This window comes from Protopterus annectens, chromosome 1.part0 (assembly GCF_019279795.1).
Source record: "Protopterus annectens isolate FY-2018-M chromosome 1.part0, PAN1.0, whole genome shotgun sequence".
Classification (NCBI taxonomy): Eukaryota; Metazoa; Chordata; order Ceratodontiformes; family Protopteridae; genus Protopterus; species Protopterus annectens.
Genome location: NC_056725.1, coordinates 141,926,865 through 141,946,655, shown reverse-complemented (window position 1 = coordinate 141,946,655; position 19,791 = coordinate 141,926,865). Strand labels below are relative to the sequence as shown.

The 19,791-nt window shown below is 42.0% G+C and overlaps 1 protein-coding gene across 2 annotated transcripts in view; it reads right to left on the bottom strand.

The window, feature by feature from the left end:
- MTRF1L (mitochondrial translation release factor 1 like) overlaps positions 1-19,791 on the bottom strand; it is a 636,968-nt gene that overhangs the window by 285,229 nt on the left and 331,948 nt on the right. For both annotated transcript variants that reach the window (XM_044090388.1, XM_044090456.1), the window contains exon 6: positions 12,914-13,050. In XM_044090388.1, the coding sequence (XP_043946323.1) occupies positions 12,914-13,050 (137 nt within the window). The remainder of the gene's footprint in view (positions 1-12,913; positions 13,051-19,791) is intronic.

Below are 19,791 nucleotides of genomic sequence, written 5' to 3'. Positions count from 1 at the left end.
CATTCACACACCGGGAAGCAAGCGGTATTAAAGCAAAAATCTGGTTGCGATAATACGTAAGTACCTGCACTACTTATGCACAGAACGGTTCTATATAATTTCTGTGAATGGCACTGCACTGAAATTGTAATCTGTCAAACAGTTATGAAGGAGATTGCATTATTGTGGAATCTGGGCATTTGCTCTTTCCTTCGACTGCAGTGGGATCTCGGAGTTGGTATATATAGTTAGCAGGGGGTGTGGAGTTCAACAGACTGCACTCTTGATGCAGTGCTGTTCGGCAATGTGGCCATTCGCTAAAATGATACAGATCCACACAGAACCATTAGTAGCCTAGACATAGTATCCCAAGCTGCAGGTACCATTGGCATGACTATCAAAAGAGAGACCTTCAGTACACAACTTAGGAATTCCTAGAGTGAGCATAACTGAAACCTCAAGTATATGTTTATCCAATCCACTCTATTCTCAAATATAGTTGTGGAAACAATTATTAAAAAAAGAAGAATCCTGAGAAACAGTTGAAGCAAAATCTACAAGGACCATCATCTTTCAGTCCTAGAATCTGAATATTTCACTTCAGGGACTTGGTCTCTGACCAGCTCAAATGGCAATGCGTAGAAAGTTATGAAAATACATTACTTATTTCTTCTACATCACTGATGTCAACTGAATCAACATAAAGGAAAGAAATGCTGGAAAATGTTCCAGGTGGATGGAAATACTGCTGATGGCAAGAAAATGTGGAAGACTTTAGAAAGGGGTAGGAGCAAACTACATAGGAAAACATGGGAATTGTGGGAACAATGCATACAGGGGAGGAATGAGGTTTAAAATAAGGTAGGACTTAAATGAGCTATGTAATGTTTGTCTGAAAATGATTGGGTAGATGATAAGTGATGTATAATGTTTGTAACTGGGAGTGTGTCAGTATGGTTTGTGATGTAAACTGCTTGCAACTAGGATTGTGTCTGTGGTTTGTTTTCATTTATTTAAATCTATCCATCCTCAACCCCTTTTCCCATTTTGCACATGTGGGCAGGGTGTCATTTCAGGAGTGGCAATCATCTCATGCCAAAGTTTACACTTCTGAGTGGCTAGCCCTGCCACAGTAGTTCATTCGTACCACTCACTCACACGCACACTCTCACCTATGGCCAGTTTAGACTGTCCAATCTACCTACTGCACATCTTTAGAATGTGGGAGGAAACTGGAGCACTCGGAGGAAACCCACGTGACCACAAGGAGGACATGCAGACTCTGCGCAGAAGGCACCTCAGCCAAGAATTGAACAGGAGTACCTCTTGCTGTGGGTTGGCCATCCATGTTTCATATGCCTTGCCTGACATGTCTGTGTGCAGTTCCTGTAGTGGTGACTGTGTGATATCCACTGTGAAGGCTGCCAGCCTAGCTAGATAAGATTTTGTAGATAATTCCGTCATTTGTAAATATTAATGTAAGGCACATACTTGTTCTCTTAAATGTAAGAAAATTATGGTAAATGTTGAACTACAAAAATGTAACCACACTGCACTCTGCTGGAGGAAAGCTGATAAGGCAAGCATTGGATAATTGGTTGATCTCAAAAGGCGGAGCAGAGATGTCTAAATGAAGGAATTCTTCCTATTGTTTTGAGACCAGAGTCAATGGCTAGAATTTACATGTATAATGTCTTTTATTGCTCTGGCTTCTTCAACAGCTGCAAGATCAAAAGAGCTGTTACACTCAGTTTCTGTTAGCCTGGGAAACAAAGAATAATGACGTAATCTGAAATGAGTCAGTGGTACTGTCTTATCAATTTAAGGACAGAGGGAGAGAGAAAGAATCAGAGCATTTTGCATTTGTTTTCAGAACTGACAACATTATCAGCATTGCCTTGATCTATATGTAAGTTTATTTTAGAACTGTGCTTGCTCTTAGAGATAGGAAATAAGACGTCTAAGTCTAGCTGTTTTCTGTATTGATGTCAGAACTTTTTTACTGTATTATTTAAAGCATTTCTCTGTGATCTCTAAACTCTTGACTAGCACTGCGTAGTAAGAAGTATTGTCTTGTGTTCTTATTTCTTATTACATATTTTTTAAACCTTTCAACTGTGGCTGTTTTATGCAGAGATGAATTAAGCTGTAGAGTACATTGCATGTATACAGTGACATTATCCAAGCCACTCCAATAGCTTTAGCCCTTGGTCACACTTACTATTTGGATAATAATATTGCACAGTAATAATTGGACACCCTTTAGTAAGGGCCTCATTAGTAGCTGATATTAGTGGTTGGTGGCAGTGATTTCTACCTTATAGCCTGGCAGAGAAGGGAGCATAGCTGGAGAACCTGTGCCAGCCTTCGCCAGGAGTGTCTGTGTGTTTGTATATAACTCATCTCTCAAAGTGTGGACGTGTGTCAGCTACTTGGGCAGGGACATGAAGCACTGGTTGGACAGAGAGGGTGCTAGAGGTTTTAGCTGAGATCTGGACCCTATAGCTGTGCCAGTGGGGAGTCTTATTGGGGCTCTGGAGAAAAAGGGAGAAACCAGCTCCAGACTGACAGTGTGCTCTTAAGGAAAACTGTACTTTACTCTGTGTGTGTACTTGTTATCCTTCCCAATGTGGATGCCCCTCACTGGTGTTAGTGGCGAGTATTGAGGCTCTTTGATTGCTGGGCCAGTGCACAGGCCTCACATATTAATTGGTGGCAGTGGTGAGATATCCACACCACATATTGGCAATTGGCTTATAGTGGTGTGGATAGTGAATTCCTGTAGCTTGTGTACAGTGATCACTGAAGGTGTTTTTGTACTGTAAATCAGCCATGCAGTGAATATTCAGAGTTTAGATCACAATTGTTTTATTTCTTTTGTTAGCTTAGTTAAGTCAGGGAGAGCAGGAAAGCATGTCAACAGAGGAGTACGGCAAGCTGTCAAGGAGCCAGTTGGCTGACATGTGCCAGGTTAAGGGACTGGTGCATGGAAACCTAAGGCAGACATGATTGCAGCTTTGGTCACAGCTGCATCAGTAAACAGCAATCTGGAGGGTGATCAGACTGGCCGTGGAGATGCACAACACTCAGAGAATGGAGACAGCTCCACCTTTCTGCAGGGGACTTAAAAATCCATCTGCAGCTAAAGAGACTTGAGTTGGAGGCCAGGTGTTTGGAAACAGAAGCAGTAACGAGACTGAAACATCTGCAGGATGAGGAGAATGAGAAACTGCTACACCTGGAAGCTGAGGAGAAGGAAAGGCAGAGGCAGCACGAAAAGGAGATACTGACTCTTCTCCAGAGTCATGGAGGTAATGGGGAAGGGAGTAACCGGACCCCAGAAGCCAAAAAAGGTCAGTAAATTTCTTCCGCAGTTTAAAGAGGGGGATAATTTTGATAGTTTCATTCATATGTTTGAGAGGGTATGTAAACAGTATGATGTTGACCAAAGGCTCTGGGTATGGTTCCTGACCCCCTTACTCCATGGTAAAGCTGTAAATATTTTATCCAAAATGTCTGGTTTTGATTATACTGCTGTTAAGAATTGCTTGTTAGAATTTTTTAAGCTAACACCTGAAATTTATAGGAAAAAGTTTTGTGAGTACAGACGCAAGGCAGATGAAAGTGTGTATGAATATGTTGCTGAACTGAGCACTTATTTTTATAGGTGGGTGAGTGGATGTCAGTTCACCACTTTTAAAGGGCTGGCAAACCTTTTGGTGAGGGAATAAGCCCTTAGCATTTTGCCTGTGGACATGAAGATCTGGTTAGCTGATAGACAATGTGCTACTTCAGAGGGGTTGTGGAAGAAGGGAGACCTACACCTAGTAAGCAGGGCATCCATGCACAGGAAAGGGACCCCCAGTACTGCTTCTGGGTCTAAAGGAATGCTTGGTGGGTAGCCCAGACTGCCCCAACAGAATCTGCCAGTAGCAGGGGAAGCCACTAGTCCAGGACCTAGGGTTAAATGTTTTGAATGCAACCAGTGGGGTCATGTGGCACAAAGATGTCCACGGTGGCAAGGTGGTGAACATAAGGTGAGGGAGCCAGTGAGTGGGAAAGACAAAATGCCAACAGTAGGTTGTCTTGAGACAACAAGGGTATCCAACTACCACAAGAGGTTATAGCCTATTGTACTGAATGGCAAAGAGGCCACGGCTAAGAGAGACACAGCCTCCGACATAACCATTGTGAAGCCTGCAATTGTTACACAGGAGCACTACTTGCCTGGGCAATCTACTCCAGTCAGAGCTTTAGGAGGGATCCCATTCTAAATAACTTTGGCTAGGGTTTACCTCGACTGGGAGGGTGGACAAGGAAGCCAGCAAAAGGTGTGTTTGAGGATATCCCTGTAGACGTCCTAATAAGGAATGATTTTGAATGTGCAGTACCATGTGCTTGTGCAGGTACCCGCAGTCAGGCTTGGAGACAAGCAGGTGAGTCTGGTAGCCTACGGCAGACCCAGACAAACTACATACTTGCAGTCAGGACTGGTGAGGGGGTTACTTCGGGGAGAAAGCTATGCTGTAGCAGTGAGACTGAAGGTTAGCCACAGCTGCTTGTGAGTACTGATGTTCCCTTGGACAAAGTGACTGCAAAGGTAGAGGTGAGGAGTACCCAGGCTGACAGTGAGAGAGGATGCCAGGCTTCCTGTGGAAGGGGAGCTGGGAAGGGTTACAAAGAGAGTTGAGACTAGGGTCTCATTGCAAGGCCTGAGGCAAGTAGCTAGTGAGGCACCTGAGTCTCAAGGGAAGGGGAAATCTGTATATTGGGACAAAGGGTTACTGTATAGAGAGTGGACCCCTGAGGGAGGGCTAGAAGGTGAGAGAATACAGCAGTTAGTAGTGCCTAGAGACTACCGTCTGGCACTTATAGCCATAACCTATATTATTCCTTTTGCAGGTCATATAGGCATAAAACGTACAAAGAAACGTATTATGCAGAACTTCTATTGGCCTGGAATTTCCAAAGATGTAACATGGTACTGCAGGACCTTTGAGCAGTGCCAAAAGGTAGATAAGCAGGAGACAAGGTGAGAGCTTCTTTGATGCCTTTGCCTGTGATTGAGGAGCCATTTCAGAGGGTAGCTAAGGATATTGTGGGGCCTCTGAGTACCACAAGTTCCACAGGGAAAACGTATATCGTAGTGGTAGTAGATTATGCTACAGGATACTCTGAGGCAGTGACTTTGTCCTCTATTAAGGCAGAATGTTGGAGATTTTCAGCAGGGACTGACAGAGGTGCCAATTTCATGTCAGACCTGCTGGCTTGTCTGTAGAAGTACTATGTTGTGAAGCACCTGAAGACCACCCCCTACCATCCCCAGACTAATGGTCGAGTTGAGAGGTTAAACTCTACACTCAAGTCCATGCTACAGGTATTTGCAGACCAGTTTAAGAGGGAGTGGGCCAAATATCTGTTGTTTGCTTACAGAGAGGTTCCCCAGGAATCCACAGGTTTTTCATCCTTTGAGTTGTTGTATGCGCATAGGGTGAGGGGATCTCTAGATTTAATTTGTGATGAGTGGGAAGGTGAGTGTGAACCTCACAAGGAGTCTGTTGTAGCATATGTCCTAAACCTCAGGACAAGGCTCAAGGAACTCATGGGCATGGCCCAGGAGAAACTTACAGAAGCCCAACAACAAAAAAGGTATGGTATGACAGGAATGCTCGAGCTAGACAGTATTCTACAGGGTAGCAGGTAATGGTTCTCATTCCTGTCAGACACAACAAGCTGCAAGCAGCTTGGGAGGAACCCTACAAGGCAGTAAGAAAGGTAAGTGATGTTAACGACATGGTGGAACTGCTTGGCAGGGGCACAAGTTGTACCATGTTAACATGATGAAATCTTACCATGATAGTGAGCCCTTTGTGCTGCGTATTTGCAGTGGCTTGCAGGAGGAGTCTGAGAGAGATCTGGTGACTGATCTCCTCAGTGAGATTCGGACAGATACCCAAGTGGAAGGGGTAGCAATGTTCCAGCAGCTATCTCTTACCCAAGCTTGAGAAATCCAAGCAGTGCTACTGGAGTTTGGGGACATGTTCAATGGGAAACCAGGGTGCATCCACCTGGTGCAGCACCAGGTGGATACAGGACCCCAAAGGCTTATTAGGCACACCCTTGTAGGGTACCTGAGAGAGTCAAACAGGCTCTGAGGGAGGAGATACAGGAAATGTTGGAACTAGGGGTAATTTAAGAATCCAACAGTTCCTGGGCCTCCCCAGTGGTGCTGGTGCCAAAGAAGGATGGTAGCACCAGGTTCTGTGTGGACTACAGGAAATTAAATGATCACACAGAGTCAGATGCGTACCCCATGCCTAGGACAGATGAGGCCCTAGAGCAGCTGGGGTGGGGCCAAGTATCTTACAACAATTGATTTTACCCAAAGGTTACTGGCAGGTGACCTTGACTCACAGTACTAGATAGAGGTCAGCCTTTGTGACTTCTTTTGGCTTGTATGAGTTCACAAAGATGCCCTTTGGGATGAAAAATGTCCCAGCAACTTTCCAAAGACTGGCAGATCATATCCTAGCAGGAGGGTTTGCCCTTGCTTACCTAGATGGTATTGCCATCTACAGCCATTCCTGGCAAGAGCACCTTCAACATGTCAGGGAGGTGCTGGGCAGACTACACAGGGCAGGGTTGACCATTACACTGAGCAAATGTCAGGTGGGTGTGGCAGATGTCTCCTTCCTGGGAGAGAGTGGGAAGTGGTATGATTAGGCCAGAACCTGCCAAAGTGGAAGCCATTTAGGCATGGCCTGCACCTGTTACCAAAAAGCAGATGAGGGCATTCTTGGGACAGCAGGGTACTACAAAACGTTTGTCCCTAGTTATCGTACCATAGCTGCTCCCCTCAAAGACCTGACATGGAAAAACAGGACAGATAAGGTAGTGTGGACCCCAGCATGTGAGCAGGCATTCCAGAAGCTTAAAGAAGCTTTGGGAGGACCCCCTGTGTTAGCCAGTCCAGATTACAGTAAATAATTTATTTGTGCAGGTGGATGCTTTGAACCATGGGGTGAGAGCTGTACTTAGCCAGATTTCTTCAGAGGGAGAAGAGCACCCAGTGGTTTATCTCAGTCATAGGCTCCAACCCAGGGAGGAATGCTATGCAGCTGTAAAAAAGGAATGTCTAGCCATAGTGTGGGCATAGCAGAAACTTCAGCCTTATATGTATGGAAGAAAATTCACTGTAGTGACAGACCACAATCCCCTAACATGATTACACAGAGCCAGCCAGCAAAATACCAAGTTGCGAAGATGGAGCCTAGGGTTGCAAGCATATATGTCAGTGCAGCACTGCAGTGGGATTAGCAATGCCAATGCAGATGGTATCTCAGGGAATGGGGTAAGGTATACTCAGATAGATCTAACCCTCTCAAGCAACATTTCTCAAGGGTCACTTGAAAAACTAGCTTAAGTTCTCTGGGAGGAAGATATGTGAAGGCTGCCAGCCTAGCTAGATTGTAGATAATTCTGTCATTTGTAAATATTAATGTGAGCCACATGCTTGTTCTCTTAAATGTAAGAAAATTATGGTAAATGTTGAACTTCAAAAATGTAACCACATCGCACTCTGCTGAAGGAAAGCTGATAAGTCAAGCACTGTATAATTGTTTGATCTCAAAACCCAGAGCCGATATGTCTGAATGAAGAAATTCTTCCTATTGTTTTGAGACCAGAGTTAATGGATATAGAATTTACATGTATAATGTCTTTTATTGCTCTGGCTTCCTGACCAGCTGCAAGATCAAAAGGGTTGTTACACTCTGAGTTTCTGTTAGCCTGGGAAACAGAATAATGAGGTAATCTGAAATGAGTTATTGGTGCTATGTTATCAATTTAAGGACAGAGAGAGAATCAGAGCATTTTGCATTTGGTTTCAGAACTGACATCACCAGTTTCTGTTAGCCTGGGAAACAGAATAATGAGGTAATCTGAAATGAGTTATTGGTGCTATGTTATCAATTTAAGGACAGAGAGAGAATCAGAGCATTTTGCATTTGGTTTCGGAACTGACATCACCAGCAATGCCTTGCTCTACATGTAAGTTTATTTTAGAACTGTGTTTGCTCTTAGATATAGATAGGAAATATGAAGTCTAGTCTAGCTGTTTTCTGTACTGATGTCAGAACTTTTCTACTGTATTATTTTTAAGCATTTCTCTGTGATCTCTGAACACTTGACTAGCAACGTATAGTAAGAAGTATTGTCTTGTGTTCATATTATTTATTATTAAATATTTTTAAACCTTTCAACTGTGGCTGTTTTATGAAGAGATAATTTAAGCTCTAGAGTATATTGCACAATTGGACACAATTTAGTAAGGGCCTTATTAGTAGCTGATATTATTGGTTGGTGGCAGTGATTTCTACTTTATAGCCTGGCAGAGAAGGGGGCATAGCTGGAGAATCTGTGCCAGCCTTCCCCAGGAGTCTCTGTGTGTTTGTATAGAACTCATATCTCAAAGTGTATGTGTGTGTGTGTGTGTGTTTGTGTGTGTGTGTGTGTGTAAGCTACTTGGGCAGGACACGAAGCACCAGCTGGACAGAAAGGGTGCTGTAGGTTTTAGCTTGACCACTAGGCTGAAATCTGGACCCTATAGCTGTGCCAGTGGGGAGTCTTATTGGGGCTCTGGAGAGAAAGGGAGAAACCAGTCCCAGACTGACTGTGATCTCTGTGTGCTCTTAAGGGAAATTGTACTTTACTGTGAGGGTATTTGTTATCCTTCCCAATGTGGACGCCCCTCACTGGTGTTAGTGGTGAGGACTGAGGCTTCTTGAATGGGCATCACATCCACCACAGTATTTCCTTCTTTATGCATGACAGGAGGGGAACCTGTGTGTGTCCAGAGAGTGAGAATTTTGAGACCAGTTCTTTCTCATATGGAGTCAGGCAAAGGGGTAGTTGCGGTCACAAATCCCAGTGCTCCGAGGATCTTTCTTAATGTACAAGACTGAAGGGGAAGAAGAGAAAGGAAGTAACTGGTTATGATCTGCACTTTTTCTGGAGGAAAGAAGGCCCACATGATTTTTGTGTCTGGTTTATACTCCAAGAAAATTAGTTCTTGGGATGCTATAATTGCTGACTTTTTCAGATCGATTGTGAAGCCTAGTTCCTGAAGTAAGGTGATGGTAACTCAAATGAGTCAAAAATACCTGCTGTGGAGAGGTCTGTATCAACAGGTTGTCCAAATAAGGGAACATCTGGATTTCTGGAGTCCAGTAGTAAGTTATTACTGGGGCAATGCACTTTCTAAAGACTATGGGACCTGAAGAGAGAATCCAAAAGGCAAAGTAGAGAACTGAAGGTAAGATGATCCATTAGAAAACCTCAGAAATTTCCAGTATGCTGGTAAATATGGAGATAGGCATCCTTTAGGTCCAACGATACCAGGAAGAATGAATGGAAGCAGAGTTTGCAAAGACAACATCTCGAAAGATGGTATAAGGAAAAGGGTGTTGAGGGTGGAGAGATCCAGAATTAAGTCTCCAGTCTCTTCCTTTTCATGGAACAAGGAATAGTCTGGAACAGAAACGTTTTCCCACATACTGTGAAGGCACTGTTTCCACTGCTCTAGCAAGGACTGAATGATGGGACAGAGCAACTGTATCTGATTTTGTACAGTAGGAGGGATGCCAGTGAAAGGCAAAACTTCTTTGCAAGTCATTCTGTATTACTTTTTGGTGACGGAGAACACCCACTTTTCTGAAGTGATGAGTAGCCAGATTTTGAGAGGTCACATGCATCTTCTGTATAGGAGAATGGAAGGCCTAAGGGGAGGCAAGGCAGAAAGAAAGCAGTCAGGTGAACTTGTCTGGGTAAGCAGGCCTCCCTGATCTAGTGTTCCTGTCTGGTTTGCCCTGGAATCTTTTCCAATGGATTTTCTTGACCTTATCAGAAGGCCTAGTTTCTCTGCAAGTGAAGGAAGTGTGCAATTCCTTTGGTGTCTGGGCAATGAAGTAATAATGCAGTCTTTCATAAGTTTACCTTTTTCCTGCAATTATTTAAAAGGACTGGCAGCATTCAGATCAAACAAAAGGTCCTTGCTTCAAGGAGATTCCGAGTTTCACCTTAATGTCACTAGAAGGGGCCAAGAATGTAACCATGTATACATCCTGATGCAGCAGCTGTCTTGGATGAGGCTTCCACTGCATCATAGCTGTATTTAATGCTGTGCCTAGCTACATGGGAATCTGGACTCACCAAATATAAAGCCTGTTTGCTACTAGGTTCCTCAGGGGATGACAAAGTTTTACAATACATTGTTGAGGACAGACAATAAGTATTTAGTCACTTGAGACGGACAATTCAGAGCTCTAAAGGCCAGAATGGAGGATGTATAAATCTTTTCCCCCCAATATGTCCACTGCCCTGCTGTCTTTATCTGAAGGAGCACTGGCAGCAGGTATCAACTTAGAAGGCTTGTCTGTTCACATGGAAAGCACATAGGGGTCTGCCACAGGGTCTTTGTACAGAAATTTCAAATTATCAGGTATCTTATAAAGCCTACAAGGTCTATTAGGTGTTCATGACTGGTAGTCCAGTGCAGTGGAAGTGGATGCAAAAGCATCCAGGAAAGCCACCAGAACACGGGGTGCCCACTTCCAAGAGGTTATAGTATATCCGTTGAACTACAGACATCTGTTTAGATTCCCAATCAAAATGCTTCATCATATTAACAATAGCTTCTCCAAATGAAATTTCTTCAACAGGGAATTCTGGAGAAAGGGAATCTTCATCATCAGAGGCCACTTGATCTGGTGAATGGATATTGGATGAATAGACCAAAGAGTGCTCATCAGACTCATTCTCCTCATCTTCAGAAGAAGTGCCTAATCATCTCTATTGTGGAATGGAAGGACAAATGGTAGTAGTAGCAGGCTTTGCAAAGGATGGTGGTCTGAGTGCCATTATGGCCTTAAATAGGCCCTGTGAAAAAAACACTTACTTTTCTTTGGACATCTGGGCGGCAGGAATATTTTTAGTTTTTGTGCTTCTTTTTTCTTGGAATGATGTGTTTTAACTAAATGTGTTGGCTCCGACCCATTAAAAACCAGGATGATCATTCGAGGAATCTACTCTCTAATGTGGATCTGCAGTACTACTTTGGGTCTTTTAAGAAAGTAAGCAAGGTTCTCCCTTCTCACCAATATTGATGTCTTCAGTCATTTTGGACATGTGAACCCAGATGCCATACCAGCCTTCATGACAGTATGAGCAGGTGTAGGGAGTACTACAGATTCTGAGACCTCTGAGGGTACTTCCCAGTCTGACTGGGCAGTCATGACATCAGGCCTAAATCACTAAAACTTTTTCTTTTAAATGGATAGGATTTCAGGGACAGAAGGGTCTGACATCTCTGCTTGGGTGAGGTGCTTAAGATGCTAAGTTTCCAAGTATGAATTTGGAGACAAAAGTTGCACTCTTAAGATATTTAGAACATAGGACTGACAGATCAAACCATTTTTGTGGTTGCACTCTGCACCTAGACAGAAAACGCACTGAGAGTGGAGATCCTTATAAGGAATCTGCCTACCACAATCACACTTGCCCTTCCCAGCTGACATCTAATAGAGCAACAAGCAATAATACAACTGAGAAAAATAAAGGAAGGTTACCTAACAGGTCACTTATCTGAACCAGTAATGGCCAACTGTACCAATGACTATGCATACAGCAGACTGACAGGTGTGAGAGCTGTGTTTGGACTGGCAGTGAGATATCTGCTTATGTACCATTACACTCATGGACTAAGGTAAGTATGTAAGAGTAGTACAGGATATGTACGAGGGTAGTGTGACAGCAGTGAGGTCTGTGGTGGGAGAGACAAATGCGTTTAAGTTGGTGGTGGAATTACATCAAGGATCAGCTCTGAGTTCTTTCTTATTTGCAATGGTGATGGACAGATTGACAGACGACGAAATCAGATAGGAGTCCCCGTGGACTATGATGTTTGAAGATGACACTGTGATCTGTAGTGAGAGTAGGGAATAGGTCGAGGAGACCTTGGAGAGGTGGAGATATGCTCTAGAGAGAAAAGGAATGAAGGTCAGCAGGACTAAGACAGAATATATGTGTGTGACTGAGAGGGAGGATAGCGTAATGGTGAGGATGCAGGGAGTAGAGGTGGTGAAGGTGGATGAGTTTAAATACTTGGGATCCACAGTTCAGAGTAATGATGTGTGTGGAAGAGAGGTGAAGAAGAGAGTACAGGCAGGATGGAGTGGGTGGAGAAGATTGTCAGGAGTAATTTGTGACAGACGAGTACCAGTAAAAGTGAAAGGGAAGGTCTACAAGAGGGTAGTGAGACCAGCTATGTTATATGGGTTGGAGACAGTGGCACTGACAAAAAGGCAGGAGTCAGAGCTGGACATGGCAGAGTTAAAGATGTTAAGATTTGCACTGGGTGTGACAAGGGTGGACAGAATTAGGAATAAGTACATTAGAGGGTCAGCCCAGGTTAGAAAGTTAGGAGACAAAGCCAGAGAGGCAAGATTACGTTGGTTTGGACATGTGCTAAGGAGGGATGCAGAGTATATTGGGAAAAAGATGCTAAGGATGAAGCTGCCAGGTAACAGGAAACGAGGAAGGCTTAAGATAAGGTTTATGGATGTGGTGAGAGAGAACATGCAGGTGGTTGGTGTGACAGACCAAGATGCAGAGGACAAGAAGAAATGGAAACAGATGATCCACTGTGGTGACCCCTAACGGGAGCAGCCAAAACAAGAAGACAACGCTCATGGACTTTGGTCATACATTGACCATATGCCTCTATGGAGGGTATTGGCTTTGATTCCCTGGCCAGACAACCGGGTTATTTTGAGAAATAACCCAACAACTATGAACACAACAGTGATCGAAGGAAGGACAGCAACAACACAGCATTAAAAGGAAGTCCTGCTGACACTGTATGCACAATTGTTCTTACCTGCATTTTTCGTACACTCTGCCTTTTGTTCATTTCTTCTTCTAGTTTCTTGCTGTATAGTCTTGCACGAAGCACCTTTAAGGCTTTCTCTTTGTTTTTGATTTGTGACCTCTCCTGCTGGCATTCGGATACTACACCTAGAGCACAAACACATACATTCACACCAGTAAAGGATGGGTATCATCTAAATTAAAACAGAAGTGTTAACCATGTGCTACAGAATTTACCTAGAACCAGGTAAAAAACTGTACATTAAAGCCCAAAACCAATCAAAGCTGAAAAGTCATCTGGGTTACTTGTAGAAGTGGGTTAAGTGTAAAATCAACACAATAAAATTGGCATTCCTGAGTCTGCATTTCTAATCTCTCTTTAGGCTAGCAATTGCCATGGACAATAAATGATGTAAGCATAGCATGGTTCAAATTTTTCCACTGTATTTGAGGAAAACATCATTAAACAGTATATAAAAATCAAGAAACCCAAATTAAAAAAAAAAAGAAAGAAAAAAAATGGTCTTACAATTTTTGAGGGACGGGACAACAAAAGAATAACTATTCAAAATGTAACCAAGGTATTAAATGCATTTTCCTACACTGGCCATATCTACATCAAAATATTAAGTTATCACCAAACCTACTGAAAACAAGTATGGTTGCAGTAACATACTAAGGTTACTGTAAACATAACAAATACTGCCCTAATATGCAAGTCAGACTTTACAAGATCCTGTTTAATGTGCTCCAATGCCTCTATGGTAGGAAAATGTTTCACCTAGCAGCTCCAGTGAGTTGAAGAAAAGACCTCCTTAGTCTGTACTGAGTTCCCATTGTTTTAATCAGGTGCCCCTGAAATTAAAAAAAAATGGAGTCTAATACCACTTTCCAACCTTCTGACTCAACATCCTTATTCCATACTGTAAACTAGACATTGTTGTCATCTACTGGATCCCTGCATGCTCCTCTGACAATGGCACATATGAACAGCAACTCAATACAAGATTGAAAGCAATAATCTTTATAAATAGTCATTGAATAAGGGAGTGCTAGCAACTGTCTATATGAACAGCAACTGGGCATTAGAATGTGATGTTGGTCACCATTTGGCACCAGATGATCAGAATGGCTTTTGTTCTGGGAGTCAGGTAGGTAAAATCATCACTGCAACATGGAGAAGTACTTAGGATAGGGATGCACCAGCATTTGACACAATGACAGACACAAATTGATAAAAGATGTCACTAAAGTACACTCAAAAAGGAAATCTCACATAACCACAAAGGACATCCCTCAAAATACTATTAGCAATTACACAGGTAGAGACTTAAGCCCTGAAACAGTACGCCAAAACACTTAATGAACATCAGCAGCACTGTAGAGTATATAATCAGGGTGGGGACAGCATAGTGTCCCACTCCATTAAAAAACATTATTCTGCAGCCATGTGAATAAGCAGCATACACAGCTTAAATTAACAGCACAGTGGCATTAATCAGTGCTCTAATGGCATGAACCATGCACTGGCCAACAGCTCTATATAGCTAAATACAGTATCCATTCTATAAATGGTATAACAAAATACAGTCCTGCAATCCCAAATTCTGCCACCTTTCTAAACAGTAAGCCCAGTTAAACATTGTGGCAACACAGCCTTCACCACATACTCCATGTTACCTAGTGATTAAGTTCTGTCTGTTACAAATGCGCACAAAAACATGAAACAAAACCAGTCTCCTGCATGACATTTAGTGTAGTCTCTTATCAACTCCTGAAATTACAGTCCTGCTTGCAGCATCAAAACTTTGCAAGCTGCAAATTCTAAAAGGGAGTGTGAATGCATTTGAACTTTGATCTGTCAAAAAGAAAAGCAACAGATGGAGGCAGGAGAAGGTGATGCTATCAGAGGTAAAAAATAACTACAGTATTTGAATTTTCCATGATGAAGCTGCCATCTGCTGACAAAGAAGACTTATCCAAACTACACAAAACTGGTGAGGTTATGTGGTGACAGGCTCTCAAGGAACATAAACTAGATTAAACGTGTTAATACAGTCTGTTCTTTTTCAAAGTATAAGGCTGAAAGCAACAGTCAAACAAGCCCAGTAAGTACAGAGAGATAAATGGTGAAAATATTTAAGAAAGTCAGCTTTGTTTCTCTGTAAGGGTCCCTGATAAGCAGCACTTTTATAGCTAAACCTCAATGTCCTAATTAGAAAGAAGGATCCAAATAGCACCCTTCCACAATCAAGCTGTACGTGCTGCTGTAAGTTACCTTTCGTCTATCAAGGGGTTACTACAAACAACTTAACTGTGTTGATGTCAGCAAGGGGACATTTGTATAGACATGCTTGTGTTGCAACAACAAAAGGAAATAACTTCACACAAAAGTAGCAACAGATACACAGCGCAACCAGTGCCATGTAAATTTTGTAAGGTCCGACTTGTGAAAATCATGGCTTGCGCAAAGCCACAAAAAGGGATTTACCTTCTTATCTGCAAGATACAGCAACACTTGGGCTGCAAGGATGGAGACAGCAGTGTAAGCACTGAAAGACAGAACTCTGGCCAGTGAATAGTTTGCCTGCAAACTACTGTATACTATTAACAGAAATTGGTAGCTTAAGTGTCTATGAAGTCTAGCAGGTCAATCAGGAAAAGAAAAAGAAGTAAAATTGATAGTAACTGTGTAAGCCCAGGAGGGGACTGAAAGCAGCATGATGGAGCAGAGCTAGGAAAAGCAGATGATAGTGACAGCTGAAGGAGAAAACTCATTAGCTACCCTAGGAAGACTGACCAAATGCATTTAGATTCTCAACAGAAATGGGTCCTTGTTGGAATATAGAGACACAGCAAAAGGAAATAGATAGTTTAACCAGGCATTCAGAGGAAATAGTTGATATGCAAACTGCTGACGAGGAGATGAAAGAAAAACAGGTGGAACAGCAATTAAAATATGAAGAAATGATAGAGAAACTCGGTGCAATCGAGGATAGGTCATGCATAGACAACTTCAGGTTTACAGCAGTACCAGAACAAAACTGAAGGGAATGGAAGGACAAGTTAAAGGATGAAATTCTTTCAACTGTCTGGAGGAAAGGAACAATCAAAGCTGAAGACATAACAGTTTATATGGATAATGACTTTTCATTGCTAGCAAGAGCTAACACAAACACTATTTTTATTCCATAAAGCTCTGTAGAGAAATTAAACTTTTACCCGCTTTGATTAAAAAGTGGTAAATGATTGAAATGTCAGGACCAGCTCTGAATGGCAGAAAAAATGGACTTCACATATACCAAGTCCAAGACGGCTATTTCCAGGAATATTTCCTTTTTTCTGAGGTATGGCGATCTTGGAATTGGTATATACAAGTTCAGGAGGTCTGAGGGTCTTGCCCCTCACATGGAGGGGGAGGTTAAAAAGTTTAAAGGAGAAAAGCAATGTTCAAGATTTACATTTCTACATTTTCAATCTTTTTCCCCCTTTCCTTTGGCACTCAGTGTTATGAGTGCCGACATTTGAAAAGGGAGCCTTAAAAACCTATACTGGGAACACTGAACAAGGACACTTTTGAAAAGGGATAATTGTTTGCATGGAAAAGGATTTGATTATAATCAAAATGCGAGTTGCATTTTGAATGACACCATAAAACTGAAACCAGCAACTACTAGAAAGAAAATCACAAATAAAGTATTATATTGCAAAAATTAACTTAAAATGAAAGTTTATATTTAACTGAATGGGGAGGACCTGCATTGCGTGTATTCTGATAAAAATAAAAGTCCGTGTTCTCAAACTGTAAGCCTATTATGTAATGGAAACCATATATACATATACAGTACCGTATAATGTTAAGGTCTGGTAATGCATGCAAAGTTAATGAAACAAGTAAGCTGGCTGACAGTAAGAGTTATAAAAATAATACACAGGAAACACTAAGAAAGTTGGTTAAATGCAGGCGGTTGTTTGCTATAACTAAAATGTAAAACACGTACAGTGGACAACGTTTGAAAAACCATCGTGATTATTAACTATTAGTGGAGAAAATGACTTATTTTTTGTCAGATTGTTATTAGCCTTCAAGACTGACCATCATTGTCTCCAGTGCTTTTGGAAGGCAGTTTGCCTTCCTTGATAAGCTCTGCTACATTTCAAGCAGGTGGAGTCGCTGTGTCTGGATAAAATTAATTAATTTCTGCTACCTGGAGTAAAAATAACTACAGTATCTGAATTTTTTAATGGCTAACTAGCAACACAAAGATAGAGGTACAGCTTTATTTATTTATTTAACATTTGTTTACTGGGAAAGTCTGACTTGGAACAAAGCCAATTTTTCAGTGGAAGGCCAGGAAGAGACATTCCAGATGAATGCCTTTGTAACGTGGGAGTAAACTGGAGCACCAGGAGGAAACTCAAACAAATGCAGGGAGGACATACAGACTCCACACAAAAGGCACTCCAGCCAAGAATCGAACTGAAGAACCTCATGCTGTGAGGTGACTGCTAACGCTGCACCATCAGAGGGACAGCTTCAGAAATAAAATGCTGCAGGCAAGGGAAGTAAACAGATTGGTAATTTACAACAGCTGTTCTCCTGCCCAACAGAATTTCTACATTAGAGAGCATTGCAAGAAGCTTTGCACTGCTGTTTGTACGAAGTGTCAACTATGCGGCTTTGCAAAAACATGGACACATTTAATACACTATTTATTTCATTGGTATTGAGGGAACTATACGTTTTAATAAGAGGTCAGGTTCAGATGAAATAAAACTTTGCCTTGACTGCAATATGTAACCAACTGGTCTTTTCAACTGTGATGCAGTGATGTTGGTTCCAGGGGACTCTGTGAATAAATCTTAGTATTTTATTTTCAGCTATTAGGAGTGAGTTAATATTTTGCTGGAAGTAAAGAGAAATAACTGCATATTCTAGTCTGGGTATGAATACTTTTTTGCCAAATTAAGTTGTGTGCATCTCTGGGTAATGGGTACGAACTTCTTTTGGCTACTATTGGTAGTGCTCATTACAACAGGCACATATTCTGCATTACTGTTAATAATCATTAGTAATTGCAACATGATGAATAACTTTACTACTGGCAGACATTCTCTGTATTTCCCAGTCTGTGTTACAAGCAAAGGTAGAGAGGGCTCTATGGCTTTCAATTGTTTACTGGGGGCAAGGATTGAAAACACGTAAGTAGATGTGATGAATCAGTGCTCATGTTTGGTTATTTTGTGGGTTCATATGTGTATAGGGGATGTTGCTATCTTTGCTGTTTGTAACAAACTGAAAAGCATTATTTGTGGTATTCTCTTTGTAAACTCCTGTATTATTATTGTGCTGCACTTCCTAGCTTGTGTTTGAAATGTGGCCTTCACTACCCCTGCTAAAGAAATTCATTAATTTAATGAATTACTACTCAAAGTAATATAAGTAATAATTAAGTAATATAATATAAGAATAGAATATATGTGTGTGAATGAGAGGGAGGATAGAGGAATGGTGAGGATGCAGGGAGTAGAGGTGGTGAAGGTGGAGGAGTTTAAATACTTGGCATCAAAAGTTCAGAGTAATGGTAAGTGTGGAAGAGAGGTGAAGAAGAGAGTACATGCAGGATGGAGTGGGTGGAGAAGAGTGTCAGGAGTGATTTGTGACAGAAGAGTACCTGTAAGAGTGAAAGGGAAGGTCTACAAGAGGGTAGTGAGACCAGCTATGTTATATGGGTTGGAGACAGTGGCATTGACAAAAAGGCAGGAGTCAGAGCTGGACGTGGCAGAGTTACAGATGTTAAGATTTGCACTGGGTGTGACGAGGGTAGATATGATTAGGAATAAGTACATTAGAGGGTCAGCCCAGGTTGGAAAGTTTGGAGACAAAGCCAGAAGCAAGATTACATTGGTTTGGACATGTGCTGAGGAGGGATGCAGAGTATATTGGGAAAAAGATGCTAAGGATGAAGCTGACAGGTAACAGGAAAAGAGGAAGGCCTAAGATAAGATTTATGGATGTGGTGAGAGAGGACATGCAGGTGGTTGGTGTGACAGAGCAGGATGCAGAGGACAGGAAGAAATGGAAACAGATGATCCACTGTGGCGACCCCTAATGGGAGCAGCTGAAAGAAAAAGAAGACTACTCAAAGTACCCATTACACCTGGACACCAACACTGTCTTGGCATTATTGTTGTTAACAACTATTAGTATTTGCAACAAAGTGAAAAACATTATTAATGGCAGTTTTTCTCTGTACTTCCCAAGCAGTGATCTAGTATTCCAATACAAGTGAATGTGGACGGCTACTACAGCTTTCTTTTACTGGTGTCAATGAATCAAAATATGTAAGCAGAGACTACTATTTGTATCTGGCAGATTACTGCAGAGGGCTGGCATGCACAACCTCTGTAACTATTTACAGCAAATTAGAATGTGGTACTGTTACCACATTTTCCTTCCATTCACTGTCAGTCACATTACTATTACCACTCAACATGGATAGTCATGGTGCCTTTGAATTACTGCTAGCAACAACTGGAACTAGACAACTACACAGTGTACTGCTTGTCACTCACTGTTGTCTGAGAGTGGGCCCATGCCACTCAATGTTGTTGCCAGCAAGCTGGAAAGCACTCCAATGGCCAAGTTCTACCTTCCATTTATCTGAGTTATCAGATCCACAAAAATCAAGTTAGACAAGATGTAGACATCCTAATTTAGGCAGATTTCTTCCAGCAGTTATGAATATTATTGACATTTTCATGTTAACACTGATACCTCAACGTAACAGATATGACAGAAGTGGCATTAGAGATCAAGGTATCACTGACGAGCTTCATCAATTTAGTACATCAGCAATGTAAAAGACCTGCCATGAGCTGTACATG